The sequence below is a fragment of the Eptesicus fuscus genome, chromosome 3 (genome assembly GCF_027574615.1).
Source record: "Eptesicus fuscus isolate TK198812 chromosome 3, DD_ASM_mEF_20220401, whole genome shotgun sequence".
NCBI classification, from domain to species: Eukaryota; Metazoa; Chordata; class Mammalia; order Chiroptera; family Vespertilionidae; genus Eptesicus; species Eptesicus fuscus.
Window position 1 is genome coordinate 43,795,322 of NC_072475.1, and position 16,232 is coordinate 43,811,553.

The 16,232-nt window shown below is 39.2% G+C and overlaps 1 protein-coding gene across 4 annotated transcripts in view; it reads right to left on the reverse strand.

The window, feature by feature from the left end:
* LIPH (lipase H) overlaps positions 1-10,644 on the reverse strand; it is a 41,616-nt gene extending 30,972 nt beyond the window's left edge. For all 4 annotated transcript variants that reach the window (XM_028133979.2, XM_028133974.2, XM_008157554.3 and 1 more), the window contains exon 1: positions 10,491-10,644. In XM_028133979.2, the coding sequence (XP_027989780.2) occupies positions 10,491-10,539 (49 nt within the window). In that variant the 5' untranslated portion in view covers positions 10,540-10,644. The remainder of the gene's footprint in view (positions 1-10,490) is intronic.
* Between the last annotated feature and the right edge of the window lie 5,588 nt (positions 10,645-16,232).

A 16,232-nucleotide genomic window follows, 5' to 3' on the forward strand; every position in this document is an offset into this window, starting at 1 on the left:
CTTTTTTTTAAATATATTTTATTGATTTTTAAAAGAGAGGAAAGGAGAAGGGATAGAGAGCTAGAAACATCGGTGAGAGAGAAACATCGACCAGCTGCCTCCTGCACACCCCCCACCGGGGATGTGCCCGCAACCAATGTACATGCCCTTGCCCGGAATCGAACCCGGGACCCCTCAGTCCGCAGACCGACGCTCTATCCACTGAGCCAAACCGGTTTCGGCTGTCTGGTGTTCTTAAATTCAATATGCCGTTCAGAGAAATATATAGGTTAGATAAGCTTTATGCTGGCATGACTTATAGTGCTATTGGGCATGAGGATCACTGCTAATAAATCAAAATACATATTAAATGAGGTATCATTAAACAGAAATATACATAAAATAAGATTATGTATTGAAGAGTCAACACAAATGTAACCAGAGGCTCTTGGGAACCTAACCCTCTATTTCCCCTGGGAATTATGGTCCAGTATTTGCTAATCAAGCGTTTGCAGTGACTTTATAGAACATAATACCATGAATAATGAAAATGAGCTGCGTATAACAATTATTTTCAGGAACCACAGTTCCCCGGTTATGCAATTGTACTTCTGCAGTGTACACAGTCATTGCTTACAGTGAGTCCCTTTCCCAGGCTTCTCCACTCACCCCTGGGTGAAAAGCTCTTGCTGTCTTTCCAAGAAGGGCTAATAATGACTAATATATTTCCTACATTCATGCATATCTGTAAATGAATTCCTTGGCCTAAATGATGACCTGACTTTGAACAATATTCTTGTATTGAGTTCCAATTCAGAGACTGTTTCACCTTAAATGTTACTGGCTTTTCTCCTACCACATACCTGAAGCATTCTTTCCTTATTCTGAAATAACTTCCCCCTCTAGCTTAGAAGATCCAAGATAACAGATCTATTTGTCTGTTTATCTACTGTTGTATTCCCAGTGCCAAGAACAGGGCCTGGCTCAGAGTTGGCATCAATGAATGTTTCCTAAATAAATAAATATCAACCTGTTAACACATTATCCAACCATTCAGAATGATCCATATGAATACTACAAAGACAGTATGATACAATGTTTATAAAATAAATGGAGTATGAAATGGCACATGCCTTATAACAAACTATGTAAAATATCTGCAAAAATACATATATAACTGCAGATGAGAAGGTCTGGAAGATAATGTGCAAACAAAAATGGGTTAGGCATCCCATTTCTGATGTTTTTAGTTTAACTGCCTAAGAGTATTAACCTTTTCCTCTCAGAATTAATAACATTTAAGGAAACATTAAATTTACCTTACTTTGGACTATGTGGGTACCATTGTAACTAGCTAATCCTATATAATAAAAGCCTAATGTGCAAATCGACCAAACGGCAGAACAACCGGTGGAATGACCGGTCGCTATGACGTGCACTGACCACCAGAGGGCAGACACTCAAAGCAGGAGCTGCCCCCAGCCTGCAGGCCCCAGGCCAGCCAGGGCGGGTGCCAGCAGGGGACCCCCAATTGCCCCGCCAGTCGCCCCACAGATCGGCCCTGATCACCAGGCAGGCCTAGGGACCCTACCCATGCATGAATTTCATGCACCAGGCCTCTAGTTATTAATAATACGAAAGGAGCAAAGGAAAGGCCAGACAGTATAGGCATGCTCTCTGCAAAACAATGGGAGAGGGGACTAGACAAAGAGAAGATAGATGCATGCCTGGTAAAGTTGGGGGAACTTGTGAAGGTACTTGTTGTCACACACCTGAGAACAAAGGTCATTGGCCAGAATGGGTGTGGCCACTGCAAGTGCGCAGAAATTTGGCACATTTACTGGTAATCCCCTAAACAAAGGAATCCAATGTCTTGTGCTTTGGGAATCCTTGGGACTCTTGCTGCTTGGGGCTCACTCTCCTGCATTCTCCCGTGAGGCCCAAGGCCATGCACATCCCACAGGAAGTGGACTGATGGACTGTCACTAGCCTGATACTGAACTGGACCCAGCTCCAACATAGAAAGGAAACTCTGGACACTGGCTTTGCTTCTAGCTTTACTGAAACCTCAGCTACACTTCTATGACTAGATTAAGGGAAACCCAGGAATATAATTCTATGCAAATAAAGCTTTCTACCATATCTCATCCTTCCATGGGGGTCTCTGGAAATGCTTATCCCAGTGGTACCCCATGAACCCCACTTCCACCAATAACAATGTTACAAATTAGTTTAAGCTCCTAGAGGGCAGTTACTATGCTACTTTTTTCTTTTTCTTATTTTTCTCAATATTCCAAGTACCTTCCATAGGAACTTGTCTTATTGGATCCTAAATTCTCACGCAATCTGGAGAGCATGCAAGCAAAATGGTAGATATTTGCAAATAGCAAATTTGTTAAATTGCTTCACCCACATAAATACATTTTTTAAGTTCTACTTTATATTGGTATTACTAAAATGATAAATTTTTTGTATGCCTTCAGAAAGCAAACCTCTTTTTGGTTATTTTTTTTATATTGTTACAAAGTCAAGTTTTAACAGAGCCAGAGTAACCACAGAACATGTTAAACTGGTTTCTACACCTTAACCTCTTCTATTAGAGTTTATGCGAAACAGGAGAAACTTTGCCTTTCCTTTGCAGACTACTTTGAAATTCAATTCCTGAAATACCATTGCCTGTTGACAAGTGGAAAATTACAATGAGATGGGTGATGTCTCCCATCCAATGAGGAATTCAGACTCCTATGTAGAACTGATTATCATTTATTGCCTTCCCTTCTGTTATATTAAAAGAAGCATATCCAAGTAGGATATCAGGGAAATCTGGCCATAACATCTTCAAAGATAACATATTTGATATATGGTTATATACTTTGTTATAATCAGATGCATGGTCACCCCGTGGGCCAAATCCAGACATGCCCATGTATGTATAATGTATAGCTGCTTCCCTACTATAAGGCAGAGTTGAGGGACCAATGGACAAAAAGCTGAAAACATTTACTATCTGCCTCTTTAGAGAAAAATGGTCTAATGTCTTAAACAAAAATATAACATGATTTTAGAAAGAACATGGATTTTGAAGGCGTCCAACTCCATGGCCTACTAGCTATGTGACCTCTGGTGTTTAAATTACCTGACCTCTCTGGGCCTCAGTTTCCCATGTGTAAAGTTATAATAATGGCAATCTGTTAGGCAGTGCTTCCAGAGGCAAACTGAGCCTGAAGTAAAAGAAAAACACTATATGGGTAGTGTTTTCAACCAAGTGTGGAAAGTTCATAAAAGCTCTACAATAAAAAAACGAACAACAAACATGACTACAGATATAATCCTTCCCACTATTCAATCTGTTCACACACTACTGTCAACCCCCATAAACCATCCAGCAAGGAAATGAAAGTGGCATGGGCCCAAGAAGCTGCTTGATCAGAAATGGCTTTTCTTAAAGGACTGAATACAAGATTAAAAAAATAAAAAGATGCCTTTTTTTATTGTACAATAACACAGAGTGGTAAACCAAACAAAAGTCTATCTTTAATTAATACTCTTTTTCTTCTTAATCCTTACCCGAAAACAAGTTTATTGATTTTAGAGAGAGGAAGGGTCCCTAACTGGGACCAAACCTGCAATCTAGATATGTGACCTGTGCGGGACCTTTGGTGGATGATGCTCCAACCAACTGAGCCACACTAGCCAAGACTAGTCTATCTTTATTTAAAATGTTGATATTTTGTCCATTGTGGACTTATTTGCATTGATTTTCATATTTTAAAAACATTGCATTAGAATATTATTCATGCATATAACTTATGTGTTGTTAGAAAATGCTTTTTAGTATGCCTTATTAATGGTATGCATATTATCGTTTATATTAAAATATAAAATATATTAAAGCATAATTTAAATATTGTTTTAAATATCATGAAAAATAAAATGTCATTTTTATTGCACTAAAAACCATAAATATAACTTCTCTTGGTGTCCCTTCCTCCTTTACATTTTGTACCTCATGAGTATCTCACTTGACTCACCCTAACCCCAGCCCTCCTGTCAGGACTGTTGTGAGAATTAGAGATAATGTCTATGAAGTATCTAAAGCATTACCTGGCACATAGTAAATGCTAAAAAATTAGTCATTGTTGGTGATGTTAATGATAAGTTGGGCTAATAGTATTGCTCTCATAGGGTTGTTATGAAGACTAAATAAAATAATACGATTAAAATCACTTAGCATGAGATTTGATATAAAGCACTAATTCCTTTCCTTCCATCATTTTGGAAAGATTTTGGGAAAAAAAGAAATTTTATTGACCAGTATACAGGTGGCAGTGCTTTATTCTGTCCATAGAACTTGATTTGTTTCTGGCTCTGTCATTAACAAGGTAAAACAAACTAGTTAGGGCATCAGTGTTCTCATGTTAAAGTCATTCCTTAGAGACTAAGCTAGTCTCTAGCATTCCTTTTGGACATAAAATTCTAAGATCTGCAAGCTAGCTGATTTAAAAAGACAAGAGGCATCTATTCAGGAAAACGAATTTCCATGGTAGTCTTATAACCAAAAGCAGCCCAAATCTGAAAAAATAAATATAGAAAGAAATAAAAATTTATTTTAATTTCAATTTTAAAAAATGGAAAATAACCATACTTTGTCTTGTAACTAGAATGTTGACCAGAGAGATATTTTGCCATCTTTATTTCAAACAGGAATTTTTTTTCTAATTAAATACACTTTAGTTAACAAACATGGTTCCATATGCTACAATAAAGATAAATCTTGAAAACATTTGGTAAGTGAAAGAAGCCAGTCACACATACACATACAAATCCACATATTATGTGATTCCATTAATATGAAATGTTTAGAACAGTTTAATCTATAGAGACAAGAAACAAACTAGTGGTTGCATATGGTTGGGGTATGGGGAAAGGTAGAGAGATTGGGGTGCAATAGCTAAAGGGTACTGGGTTGCTTTCTAAGGTTATAAAAATGTTAGGCCCTGGCCAGGTAGCTCAGTTGGTAGAGCATTGTCCCAATACCCTAAGGTTTCAGGTTTGATCCCAGGTCAGGGGACAAGCAAATATCAACCAATGAATGCATAAATAAGTGGAACAGCAAATTGATGTTTCTCTCTTTCTCTCTTCCACTTCCTGTCTCTCGTTAAAAGCAATATATAATAATAAGGTTTTTAATTTCTGAAAGTGACTGGTGATAGTTGCACTTATCTGTGAATATAAAAAAAAAAACCACAGTGAATTGTACACTTTACTGTTTTATAAGATTTTTAAATAGATTTTGAGAGAGAAAGGAAGGGAGAGATAGAGAGAAACATCAATCAATCGATGATTGATTGACTGCCTCCTGCACGCCCCCCACTGGGGGTCAAGCCTGAAACCCGGGCATGTGCTCTAATCAGGAATCGAACCAGCAACTCTTTAGTGCACAGGACGATGCCCAACCAACTAAGCCACATTGACCAGAGTAAACTGAACACTTTAAATGGGTGAATTGCATGGCATGTGAATTATATCTCAATAAAACTAAAACAAAAAAAGAATGGTTCCTATAATTTCATACTTTTGTGGAAAGTCAAGGGTGAAACAATGAAAAGTCTTTTAAACGTGACTGGGCAGAAGTTTCACTTTTTCTGTCCAAATCAAAGCAGGCTTTCAGTTTTCCAATTTGTTTTCTTTTCTCTCGGAGGCTGAGGTTGATGGACCTCCATCTGGATCACTGAAGGTTAAATAAAGCCCCCCACCACGGTCCCTGTGTTGGCAGGGGGAGGGTTTGAACCTAACAATGTGCCAAATAAACTACTACTCTTATTCTCAGGCTTAGGAACTAAATATAACCGTCACTTTGTTCTCTCTTTGCCAGAGGAAATTGGGTTGGACCAACAAAATGCCCTCTTGATCGGAAAGACATCGCTGCTTTCAACCACCAGCTGTATTTCTCTGGAAGACAGCCCAGAAAAGAGACATCTGTATTCCTAGACGGACTTATTTCACGAGTCTCCGTTGGATCGTCCCTGGGGTAACACTAAGCATTGACAATCCTAGATGAACCTTCCAAAGGGCCCTTTGCTCTGCCTTCATAAGACACACTGCCCCGCGGCTAAGCCAAGCTGCCCACGCTGCCTCGGGGTCACACTCAGTTCTGGCTTCCTAGTTCCCACCTGCTTTTGCAGGAACTGGTAACATCCCCCACATTTCTGATTGGGGGGAAGAACTTCTGCAGAAAGAGGAAACACCTCATTCACATCCAAAAAGACGACGGAGTCGTGGACAGAAATAACCCACAATGAAGCAACTGTGAGTGTGCCCAAGAAGAAAGTTCTCATGTTCTGTGAGAGTCAATGAGCCAAGGTAGGTTCATATTATACGGCTCAACATGGCTGAGTCAGGCTAAAAATGAAAGTATCCATTTCTCTCAGACCCACTGTTGGCAACATTGACTCCACTAACGTCTAAACCCAATGACAGCCGTGAAATTCCACCTAATTTAACCTTGATGCATGGTATCCAGACAGGAAGTAAAGCAGGCATGGCCCTGACTCACACTTCTTTGATTTCAAGTTTTGAGTTCCAAGGCGTGCTCAAGCTAGCTATCCATTTCCCCCCACCCCCAAACATGACGCAGATGTGTGTTAATAACTTCTTTAGAACAGAGTCCAAGGTCAGGTATACCGGCTCAATGCTGCCTGAAAATATTTACGGAGATTCACACCAAGGTTAAGAGATGCTTTGTCTAGTGCTCGGCTTGCTGGGCAGTGAACGCTAGTCAGTATCTGGGACACATCTCACCATGTGTTACTTGATGGAGCTGGGATGTTCCCAGTAACCCACACTGACCACACTCTTACGCTTTCCTGAAAACACTTTTCTGAAGGAATTTCCAAAAGCCCCAGAAATAAAAATCTCTTTAGGTAAGAAAGCTTGCCTTGGAAAAATTAAAAAATTAGTTGGGCCGAAACCGGTTTGGCTCAGTGGATAGAGTGTCGGCCTGCGGACTCAAGGGTCCCAGGTTCGATTCCGGTCAAGGGCATGTACCTTGGTTGCAGGCACATCCCCAGTAGGGGTTGTGCAGGAGGCAGCTGATCGATGATTCTCTCTCATCGATGTTTCTAACTCTCTATCCCTCTCCCTTCCTCTCTGTAAAAAATCAATAAAATATATATTTTTAAAAATGAGTTGGACTCCTTTTTTTAAGAGAAATTGGTTAAGGGGGAGGTGACATGTCCCTGCCATGAAATTCGACTTAATTTTTTAAATATGAAAAGTAACTCAATGTATATTTTATGCAGAGGGCCACCTGAATTTGGCATTAACCAATTAACTGCCACGCGTCCAAAACGGAAAACCATCCCCGAGTGCCATGATCTTTTGAATTTAATTTTTAAAAATCAATTTGCAATGAATATTATAAAAATAAATATATTACTCACAATTCGGGCGTTCTTGAATATTTCGCGAGCTGAAAATTCTCACGAAAAATGATTTTAAAGTTGGTCAGGGCTGCCACTTAGGGAAAACTTTTTTTTTACAGACGCGCGTGGCGTGTGGGGAAGGCCGCCGCCTGCGTCTACAGACGCTTATGGCACCCAATGGGTTAAAAACCTGTCCTGATCCAGATAGTGAAGCATTCATGGCTGACCAGGAAATATCTCTTGCTTCTCCTTCCGTCCCCCTCTACCCAAGGAAGAGACAAGCAAGAAGCATGTGGGCAAAACGCCACCTTAGTTGGAAGGCTACTTCTGCTTTTAACCAACTGGCAAAGCAGCATATGGGCAAATGCCTTCTTGGCTGAAGGATGTCTCTGCTTTTAACCCCAGGCTTATATTTCTTTAGGATACAGCTTAGAAAACAAATCAGGTGCCAGGTTTCTTTCGCTCTCATCTCTTAATCATGGGCAAAGTATGTGCGTTCACGCCCCACTCCCTCACTCACCTTTGCCTTTGTGTTAGGAGAGGATGAGTCACACACACACAATTATAAATCATTTGGAGAGGCTTTCCAACATCCTAGGAAAATCTGTGTGTTTGGCAGTAAGCTATTTTCTCTAGGAAAATATCTCCCTAGTTTTACACAAGTTACCATAGTCCAAAATATTGATAATAGAATAACTTTAAAAAACGCTTATGACAACAGCCTTAATTTAAAACAATATTTATCCCCGTCTGTGTTCCTTGAGGGTTTATTAAAAATGCATATTCCAGGATCTCACACCAGACCCCTGAGTCTGGATCTCTGGGTGGAGAGTTTCCACGGTTTTTTGTTTGTTTTTGTTTTGTTTTTTTTTAATCCTTACCCAAGGATATTTTTCCATTGATTTTTAGAGAGAGTGGAAAAGAGAGGGGAAGACAGAGAGAAATATCAATGTGAGAGAAACACATCGGTTGGTTGCCTCCTGCACGAGCCCTGACCAGGGCCGGGGCTGGGGAGGAGCCTGCGACCAATCGAACCCGGGACCTTCGGTCTGCAGCTTAAAACTCTTATCCACTGAGCAAAACTGGCTAGGGCATAGTCTCCACATTTTTAACAAATTTCCCAGGTGATTCTGGTGTGCACTAGAGTTTGCCTTGTACACTGATAAGATTACAGCAAACATTTTCATCATGATATCACAGAGGTTAGAACAACAAAACAAAAATCTCCAAAAATGAGTGACTTGTATCCTTGGGATTTCTGAGTCACAACCTAACACTTGCTAATTTTTGGACAGCAAGGAAAACAAGGCAAAAACAGAGAGTGGTTAATACTGTCTGCTTTCAGATGCATGTTATTCAATACCCTCCCCCATGAAAGTTCCAAGTTCATGGTTTTGCAGATACTGAGGAGTCTAGATCTAGCTTACAGCCATGATTATGGGGTGTTTTTTTCCTTCTAGCTACAGAAGTCTATTGTGGTGTGTCTCTGTCTGCAGCAGTGAGTCTTCTAGAATCAATTTAAAACAAGACTTTACTAATGAGGTAACAGTAAGTAAAAAGGCAGGTCACAACAAAATTAAGTTGTTGGTTTGTGAATAGAGATATATAATGGGAGAACGGAAGAAGTAACCACAAATCACCATCAGGTTTTCATGTTATGGTTAGCTCCCTCTCTCCTTAAGCTACCCCTAAATTTATGATCATTTTTTATATTAATAAACGATAAACACACTTTAAAATGTTGACTTTTCAGTTAAAATATCATCACGAGTAAAATTTTAACTTACTATTAAATCAAAAGCACAAAGTAAGCCCTGGCCTGTTGCTCAGTTGCTTAGAGCGAGTTCCCAATATGCCAAGGTCGCGAATTCAGGAATCAACCAATAAATTCATGAATTAATGGGACAACAAATCGATGCTTTCTCCCTTCCTCTCTCTAAAATCAGTTTAAAAATTAAATTTTAAAAAAGGCACAAAGAAAAATTTATTTTTTGACCCGATGATTTCACTTCTAGTAATATATCCAAAGAAACCCAAAACACTAATTTGAAAGAATATATGCAACCCTAAATTTCAGAATTATTTTAAAGACTACGTTTTTTTAAAAATAGATGTACTGTACTTGATCCATTCCTGTATATGGCTACACTTCTGCTGTATCTAGTTTCAAGTTTTAGTAAATTACGGAATCATCTTCTATATAAGTTCTTTTTCTTTTAAAAGTTATTTCTCTAGAATAAATTCCCAGCAATGGTTTTGCTACTTCAAATGGCATGAACATTTTATGAATCCATGTATATAACATATTTTCCTTCAAAAAAATTGTACCACATTACCATAACCTATGTGAAAAAGAACTGGATTCCTAAAAAGACTGAGAGCTGTTGAAAGCTTTTCACTTCATTTTTGTTACTGTTTTAATTTTTATTTCTTAATTATGATTAGTAGTTTTAAAACTATCAATATACCAAGCACCATTCTAAGGGGTTTACATACCATATTTTCCGGCGTATAAGACGACTGGGCGTATAGAAGATTTTCCTGGGTTAAAAAGTCATCTTATACACCGGAAAATACGGTATATAAAATTATGTTTTCCTGTAAGAACAATTTAAAATAAACCCTTAATGCATAAAAGCTATAAAAACCTACCCTCTATATATTAGATCTTCTAATATAATAAAATTTTAAATTTCCAGAAAAGAGATAATCTTATTTCATAGAGGTAGAAAGGCACTGAAAAATTTAACTATGAAGAAAAGAACATTATTCTAGATTTTTCCACATATTTAATTTTTGGACCTTAGAAGAACAAGTCAACCCAAAGGAAAAAGAGTTTCTTGATATACTGAGAAAAATATGTATAATCTTTTTTTGAAATTAGAAAATTTATTTAATCCTTATCTTCTTTCTTAAACATGATTGGATGAAACTTAAAAAGTCCATTAAGAAAGTGGGATGATAAAAGGCAAAATGACATTAACACTAGCAATATTTTTTTCAGTGCATTTTCTACCTCATTCTTTTTTTTTTTTTTAATTGAATATTTTTTAAACAATTAAGGAAATGATTCAATAAATGACCTACCTGATCTCACCAAGCACATCAAGCTGATGAAGAAGTATAATCTCAGCATATGGGGACTGGAGCGAGTGTGTCACATTCACAAGAATGATTTCCTTCCCAGAGCCTTAGAGTTTCAACTGAGGGCTTTGCTCAGAGAGCTCAGATAACTAATCCAGAGGTGTGGTGACAAGAGGAAGTTCTGAGAGACTGCAGGCAGGTCCCACCCCTTTCAGAATACTTGACTCCTCCTCTTTTCATTGAATGGTCGGATATGTTTCTACCTTACACAATTTTATGCATATCTTAATATTATAATACATATTTGCAGAATGACGAGTTCAAAATAGTTTCATTCTTTGTGGGCGGTTGTTTGGCTTGGAGTGTTGAAATCAAGAGTGATCTGAAATATTTTCCTCTCCAGTTCTTGTGAATGAAACAAATCCAGTGAGTGTTCGGTTGGCCTGTGTATACAAAACAACTTGTTATGTTAATTCGCACACTCATTTCTCATAGGGCAGTCTTTAGATTTTATTAAGAACATTTCATTAAGTCCAATTGTATACCTACATTTGCCAAAATATGCTTCAGATTGAAAGAAAGTTTTTTATGGTATTATGTATCTTTATTTTTATTTCTTCTTATCCAGATTTCCTATCTATTTATTAGTTCTCCTCCTCCCTCTTCCTCCTCTGCCTCCTCCTCCTCCTCCTGTTCCTCCTTCTTTAAAAGAAAAACAAATGCAAAGACTTTCAAGAACTATGCCAGAATCCAGCCACCTCAGTCTTGGAAGTAATTAAACATGTCCTTTATAGCTACAAGGTAATTTAATTCTCTTTCTGGGGGGAGTACTTGTAACAATTAGACTTCCGGCGGTCTGATGAGCATAAAAATAAAGACACAAGCAATTTAAGAATATATTTTCATCCAAAGCAGTAGGCAAAAGCCACTAGTCACTTAGCTTTGTCTATCTGAAGTGTGTGTTTATGAAGTACGAGCATCTCTGATCTAAATTTATCAGTTCTCAGCACCTCAATTTGCAGGGGATTCCTTACAGGAAGTAGTTTCTAGCAATGCTTCCCAAGAAATCAGTACATCACAATTACCTGGGGGGGGCTTTAAAAAGAATTGTATATATATCTGTGTCACACCTCAGACCTAATGGATGCCAAGACTTTCTAGCACTGGTCAACTGACCTGGTTTCAGTCCCACCACGTCCAGTCACTAGGTGTGTGGCCTTAAGGGAAATATTAAAATTCTCCAAGTCTTAGTGTTCTCAACTGTAAAATGGAGATAATAAAATCACACACCTCACAGGGTTATTATATGGATTAAATGAAAGTTCTTAGCACTGTGCCCACTACCAAGGTAAATACACTCACCACCTGGTAACTATTGTTATTACCTAACTGGTCACACAATCCAAATCTTTCCTCTTTCTCCCCTACCAACCCCCCACCCCACCCCGCCGCCTTGAAAGGTGGGCTGCGCAATGCTGAACAGAAGGATCAGGTGGAGAATCGAGAATCTCTGGTGTTTTAGGAACGGAGAGCAGTTTACAGCAGTGATGTTTCAGGTTAATAACGTTAGTCAGCAGTTTAGTCTATTTTTGTGTTTTGTCTGCTGCTTGGAGAAGTAAATTAGGGATATGGAAATAGGAAAACCTAATAGGTGACCTGCTAGCTATTTTACTGTTCCATTTTCAAAAAGCTCTACTGATTTGAAAACAACTGCCCTCAGGAACAAACGGAGCATTGTTTCACCTTCTCCTCGGAACCGGTTATGGAACACATGGCTCCCTGTTGGATCAGTGTACTTGCCTGATAAATATTTGTTGAGTGCCTATCAGTTTTAGTGCCATGCCTAGTGTTTATCTACACAGAGCCAATGTACATTTTCCTGGAAACTAGCCAATTATAGGAATAAAAATCATTTCCGTGGGGAGGCCTTGTGTTACTTTTAACATCTTTGTGTTACTATTAATGATTTTCCCACGGGTGGGCACAGAGGGTTCCCCTAACTCCTAGTCTTATGCCCCTTTCTACTTGCAGCATTCAAAACAGCACAAGAATCAGTGGGAAACCCATCCCCTCTTTTTCAGGGTAATGAGAAATATCAAATAAATATTTTTTTAAAAACATTTCAAAGGATGGGAGAGGGGAGATGTAGGGAGGACCTGAGAATGGGTGTGACTATAAAGAGGTAGCACAAGGAATCTGTGAGAATCTCTTGATTGTAGTGGTGGTTACAGGAATCTACACCTGTGATGAGATCACACACACACACACACACACACACACACACCACAAACACGAGTGCATGTAAAACTGGTAAAATCTAAATAGGTTCTGCGGATTATACCAATGTCGATTTTTTGGTTTTGATAGTGCATTCTAGTTATGTGAGATGTTAAAATTGGGGAAAACTGGGTTAGGACACATGGGACATCTCTGAACTGTTTTTGCAACTTCCTGTGAACCTATATTTATTTCCAAAGAAAAGTGTTGTTGTTTTTGAATTCCAAAAGATGGGCCAACTCATAACCATTTGAACATTAACATCTAGTCAAAGGTATCCTGAGGAAACCCATCTCCTCCTTCCTCATCAGATAGTCAAGAGCGAATAATGCAGCCCCTGGCTGGGTAGCCCAGTTGGTTAGAGTGTTGTCCTGCTACGCCAAGGTTGCAGGTTTGATCTCCGGTCAGGGCACATACAAGAAGCAATCAATGAATGCATAAATAAGTGGAATAGCAAATCAATGTTTCTCTCTCTCCCCCTTCCTCTCTCTCTAAAATCAATCAATAAAAATCATTTTAAAAAGAGTGAATAATGGTCAATGTTCTCAATACTATGACGATACTAATACGATACTAATAATAATACTAATACAATAAATGATCACAACTCAAGAATATTACAATTTTCCTCATCTCCAAACAAGTATTATGTACTGGTTTTCTTTTTAACATATATTTTTAAATATATTTTATTGATTTTTTATAGAAAGGAAGAGAGAGGGATAGAGAGTTGGAAACATCGATGAAAGAGAAACATCGATCAGCTGCTTCCTGCACACCTTCTACTGTTGATGTGCCCGCAACAGAGCTACATACCATTGACTGGAATCGAACCTGGGACCTTTCCGTCTGCAGGCCAACGCTCTATCCACTGAGCCAAACCGGTTAGGGCTGTACTGGCTTTTTTAAAAAAAAAAATTTTTTTTTATTGACTTTTTTTAGAGAGACAGGAAGGGAGAGGGAGAGAGAGAAACATTGATCAATTGGCTGCCTCCTGCATGCCCCCTACTAGGGATTAAGCCTGAAACCCAGGCATGTGCCCTGACCACACTATGTTCATAGCAGCACAATTTACAATAGCTAAGATTTGGAAACAGCCTAGGTGCCCATCAGCAGATGACTGGATCGGAAAACTGTGGTACATCTACACAATGGAATACTATGCTGCCATAAAAAAGAAGGAATTCTCATCATTTGCAGCAACCTGGATGGAATTGGAGAACATTATACTAAGTGAAATAAGCCAGTCAATGAAAGAAAAATACCACATGATCTCACTCATTTAGGGATAGTAAAGAACATTATAAAGTGGTGAACAAAAAGATAGATACAGAGACAGTAAAGCATCAAACAGACTTTCAAAGTACAGGGGGAAAGTTTGGGAAAGGTGGGGGAGTTATGAAATCAAACGAAGGACTTGTATGCATGCACATAAGCATAAACAATGGACGCAAAACTCTGGGGGGGGGAGGGCATGTGTGGGTGTGGGGTGGGGGGGGGTAATAGTAAGATATGTACACATATAATACCTCAATAAAAATATTAAAAAAAAAAAAAAAAGAAAAAGCTCAGGAAGAATCTTTGACATGCCCATCTTTCCTACCTAAGAGATTCAGAGGGACTTAACTCCAGAAAGGAAATCTTAGGATGTTTGCCTTAGCAGCCTAATTTGAACTAGTACGGTAGGTGGGAGGGCATCAAACAGGGGCCCCATCAAGTTGATTCTGGGTTGCCTAGCAAAAATTTACCTTGAACTTACATTCAACTCTTCCTCAGCTACCTGTGAATCTCCCATTCTCACTTTTGAAATCTCAGACCCCTACCCCTCACTTTTATTCTTTGTCCAAAATGATACATACACACAATTTTACCTCGCTGCCTGTGGAATTTTAATGTGCATGTGAATCCCCCACGTGTGTGTATTAAAATTTTGATTTTTGCCTGGCCGGCATGGCTCAGTGGTTGAGCGTCGACCTATGAACCAGGAGGTCACAGTTCGATTCCTGGTCAGGGCACATGCCCCGGGTTGTGGGCTCGATCCCCAGTAGGGGGACATGCAGGAGGCAGCCGGCCAATGATTCTCTCTCACCATTGATATTTGTTTGTTTGTTTTTTAATATATATATTTATTTTATTTCAGAGAGGGAGAGGGAGAGAGATACAAACATCAATGATGAGAGAGAATCATTGATCAGCTGCCTCCTGCACACCCCCACAGGGGATTGAGCCTGCAACCCAGGCATGTGCCCCTGACAAGAATCGAACCTGCGACTCATCAGTCTGCAGGCCAACACTCTATCCACTGACCCAAACTGGCTAGGGCACACCATTGATGTTTCTATCTCTCTCTCTCTCCATCTCCTTTCCTCTCTGAAATCAATAAAAAATGTATTTTAAAAATTGATTTTAAAATAAAAAAAAGTTATTTTCTGCTGTTAATATGTCTCTGATAATTTGGTTATTAGGCCAGCTAGAAGAACTTAGGAGGAAAAGTATTATTATTATCATTATTTTTTAGTCTCTACAAGGAGTTCCTGCTGTCTTAACTCAGCAGGGTCTTTCTCACCTGGTGGCATCCTCTTCTGGCTGCACCTCAGTTTCAGCTGCTCCCTGAGACACTTGTCTCTCTTTCGAAGTCCCCCCTAGGGCTGTCCAAAGGAAAATGTAGGGTTGCCCATATTTAAGTCAGACCACTGTTGCCAGGCCTCCAATATTTTTCCGTGGGGCCACCTGCCTGCACACACTGGCTCAAAGATATGCACGAGCAGGAGTTTGCAGAATAGAAAAAAATAGTTTAATATCCAATTGGCCAATATGGAGATGGGAGGCTAGTGCTCTAAAGACCTGACTCCCCGATAGCGTGTGGGTTACAGATTATATGGGGCAAAACCGCAAAACACTGGGTTTGGGGGGCTTGAGGTAGTGCTGGGAGCTGAGTGGTTGGAGGTGAGGTAAGGGTAATAAATCATTTCTTCAGGTCTTGAAGAGAGCTCTGAGGTCTATTCAGGTATCCCTCTGTCTGGTCTCAGGAGGAAGTAGCCAGGGGAAATTGAAACATAACTAGGTTCAAATGTTGCAGTATCTTTAGCTTGCCAGATGCCCATACCTTGTAATCGTTTTGCCTTGGGGGGTTGCTGATTATCCAGGGAAAGGCTAGGTATTTGAGGGGCATGGAGAGAGACAGGGATAAGATTTCTAGGGCTAAAATTAAAATTAAATTTAATCAAAGTCATAAGGACCCTCAGTTTCACCACTCCAAATAAACCTCCGGAATTTGGTGAAAATCAACCCAGCCAATTTTAGTGATTCAGTAATAACAGAAAACCAGAAATCTAATTTATAAACTTACTGTCCTTACTAAATAAGAACAACAACAATATTAATTTATCTTCCTTAACAACAACGAAAGGCAACAAAACAGCCACAAAAAAGACAAAGAGAGATCACCTTGAAAATTGCATAGAAGAG